The 3,215-nt window shown below is 28.9% G+C and overlaps 1 protein-coding gene across 1 annotated transcript; it reads left to right on the top strand.

The window, feature by feature from the left end:
- Window positions 1–1,187: 1,187 nt before the first annotated feature.
- Window positions 1,188–1,754, top strand: LOC127120210 (heavy metal-associated isoprenylated plant protein 43). The gene is made up of 2 exons (XM_051050623.1): window positions 1,188–1,272; window positions 1,402–1,754. The coding sequence occupies exons 1-2, from the start codon at window positions 1,188–1,190 to the stop codon at window positions 1,752–1,754; spliced, it is 438 nt and encodes a 145-aa protein (XP_050906580.1).
- Window positions 1,755–3,215: the final 1,461 nt, after the last annotated feature.

The following is a 3,215-nucleotide window of genomic DNA, read 5'->3' as shown; positions in this document are numbered from 1 at the left end:
AACGTTATTGTTTTACATTACAACTATCGTGATGTTCATTCAACACAACCCTAGAAGATGATTTTATTATATAGTATGTGTTTTGGGTATTTTACCAACCATTCATGTTGTTCATTTAATATATTCCGGTGTTGGGTAACACACCACATTTTACTAAGGTTTTTTTACACAACTGTAATGATATGTAACACGATAGTGAATATTTAAAACAATTACTAGTCTGTGGTGGTAAAGCTGACACAAATTATCACACCTTACCTTATCACGGTTGATAAAACATGATGATAACTCTTTCAGAATCGTGGTGAAAGAACCATTCAGTAGTAGTGACACAACCATATAGTATAAAATAAATTGATCTTTTATATATATATATATATATATATATATATATATATATATATATATATATATATATATATATATATATATATATATATATATATATATATATATATATATATATATATATATATATATAAAACATGATCAGAAAAAAAAAGTGACACAAAATATAACCAGAAAACTCATCTTCTCTCTTGGTAAATATCTATCTTCTCTCTTTTAATTTTAGTTTTTGTTTTGGTCGATTTTGTCTACATACCCATTTTTGTTATGTTTGTAAAACTGAAACACTGCTTCATATTAAGTGTCAATGTTTAATTTTGTTATTTATTATTGATATTGGATATCCTATGTTTTTTCTTTATTTTATATCTCATTTACACTCTTTCTTCTTCGAATTTTATTTTCTGTTAACTTTTTTTATTTTCCCCTCCAATTGAGTTTCACAAATTCAACCGAGGGACCTAGTTTTAATATTCAATTAAGTAATGAAATTGAAAGACTAACTTTTACTTTTCAACTTCTATTTTCAAGCAAATAATAATGCAAGTTGTAGAAAATCATAGAGGAAAATTTCATATAAGGATTTATTTATGTTTTTAGATAAAAAAAAAAACATAATAGTCTTTAATATTATGCTGATAACGGTAAACAAACATAAAAGAGCAGTCAAAGTGACCACTTATATTTTCTTGGATAGATTCATTTAAATTAATTAAAATTAATTATATGATATTCGAAAACATTAACCATATTGTAAATTTCGAAAACCTGTGTGATTTATTTATTCCAACATTCTAGTAATATCAGAAACAAATAATCAGTTGATTGATAATTTCTCAATGGTTAAGATAACTGTTTTGAAGGTTGATATTGATAGTCTCAAATGCAAAAAGAAACTTGTCAAAGCTGTTTCATCTCTTGAAGGTAATTAACCTCAACATTAGTCCTTAATCTCCCTTCTAATCTATCTTCTCTTTTTTAAGGATTGAATTACCGTTATACTAATGTTTAATATTTTGAATTAACTTGTTATAATTTTTGATTGGATTGTAGGGATAGATAAAATAGAAGTTGATGAAGGAAAAGGAACCATGACTATAACAGGGAATGCTGATCCATATGAGATAATAGTTAGAATAAAGAAAATTCGGAAAAATGCCCATGTTCTGAGTGTTGGGCCTCCTCTTATCCCACCTCCTCCGAAACAGGATTCTCCAAAGAAGCCCAAGGAAAATAAAAAGCCCAAAGAAAAGCCCAAGGAAAAAGTTGAAGAAAAGACTAAGCCCGAAGCAGCAGTGAGTCAGTATATGGTGATGCCTCCTCAGTACTACAACCATGCACAACCAATTGCTTTGCTACACATGACTAGGTGGGATGAACCTGATACATCTTGTACTGTTATGTGATGTTTAAATAATTGAATTGTTGGTTACAAATTTAACTTTAGTAAACTTCAATCTATTTATTTTTAAATAAAACTGTGGTAAAGATGATAAAATACGATCCGTCTTGTTAAACATATTTGTTTTGACATATTTGTTTTGTCTATTTATCTAACGAACCTAATCGGGTTGACATGCCTGTTGTCATCCCTAACAAATATAAACGAGTTTCACACAAAATATTCATTAGTCTCCATTCTTCAATTTTTGTCTATAACACACACCGTGGCAAACGTAATCTTCAATAAATTTGGATAAGTTTCGTTATAGTGACGAAGGGATAAAGAAACAGAGAATCAGAATATGATGATCCACTAGCTCTGAAGCCAAAAAAAGCATCCACTACACTTGTTTCCTCCAATGAGGTTCCATTGCCCTTCAAAAACAAGTTTGGCCATATTAATTTAGGTACACTGAACACAAAAGTGAACATAAAGACAAAAATATGGACAGTGTACTCTGACACGTTTTAATACACATTTTACTTCATGGTTATGGTGCCACTAGTTCAATGAGTTGAATGAATTATTATTTCTTTGTTAGTACAATCCAATTCAACACTGTTATTTATGCAACTTATTATTAACTCTAAACATAAAATAAAAGCATCTTATTCCAGCACCATTCCTTTTCATAGGACAAAACAAAATGTTCATTAAAATAATTCGGACTCAGATTCTTTTTCATGTCGTTTTCTTATAATGTTTGTATGTTCGACACATTGTGGAAAATTTGTTCAAACTATAATAATATAATCAGACCGAATAAAAGTTGGACAGTCGTGGAAGGAAACTAGATCTAGGTACCTTTTCAAGGTTTGCTTTTTTATGTTTTTCTTAATTCTTAATTATGTTATTTGCTGGCAAATCCATCCAAGTTTGGTCATGTTTGAGCATGCTAGATTATACAAATCTGAGTGAATTAATATTTAATTCACTTTGCCGAAAGTTATTGAGCTAGGATGTGGACACATTTTTGAATTCATTTATATGAGCCAAAGAACTAGTAAAAAAATAGATTATTTGCATATACAATAGTGATGTGTGTACAATTACATAAAAATAACCTAATAAAATATATTGGTGAGGAAAACTGAATGCAGAAAATGAAAATATTAAATTGGTATAAAACAAAATATCAAAGTTGGATACAACAAGAATATTCTTGGAGCTGAATTGAAACATAAACGTGAGTGTAGAAATGGAAGATTGTAGAAAATAAAGATGAACACACAATTCATTTTTTGAATATTACATTTTGACTGAGGTCAAATGGTCAGTACCATCACAATGATCACGTTGAATAATACAAAACCCTAGGCCATGAATAGGTTTAGGGGAATAGATTTAGGGATATCAGATGCAAAGAATAACAACTATACAAATAAGATTGCATAAAGGGGTTTTTTTTACAAAAATAACTCAT

The sequence above is a fragment of the Lathyrus oleraceus genome, chromosome 2, assembly GCF_024323335.1.
Source record: "Lathyrus oleraceus cultivar Zhongwan6 chromosome 2, CAAS_Psat_ZW6_1.0, whole genome shotgun sequence".
NCBI classification, from domain to species: Eukaryota; Viridiplantae; Streptophyta; class Magnoliopsida; order Fabales; family Fabaceae; genus Lathyrus; species Lathyrus oleraceus.
This window is presented reverse-complemented; position numbering and strand designations above follow the sequence as displayed.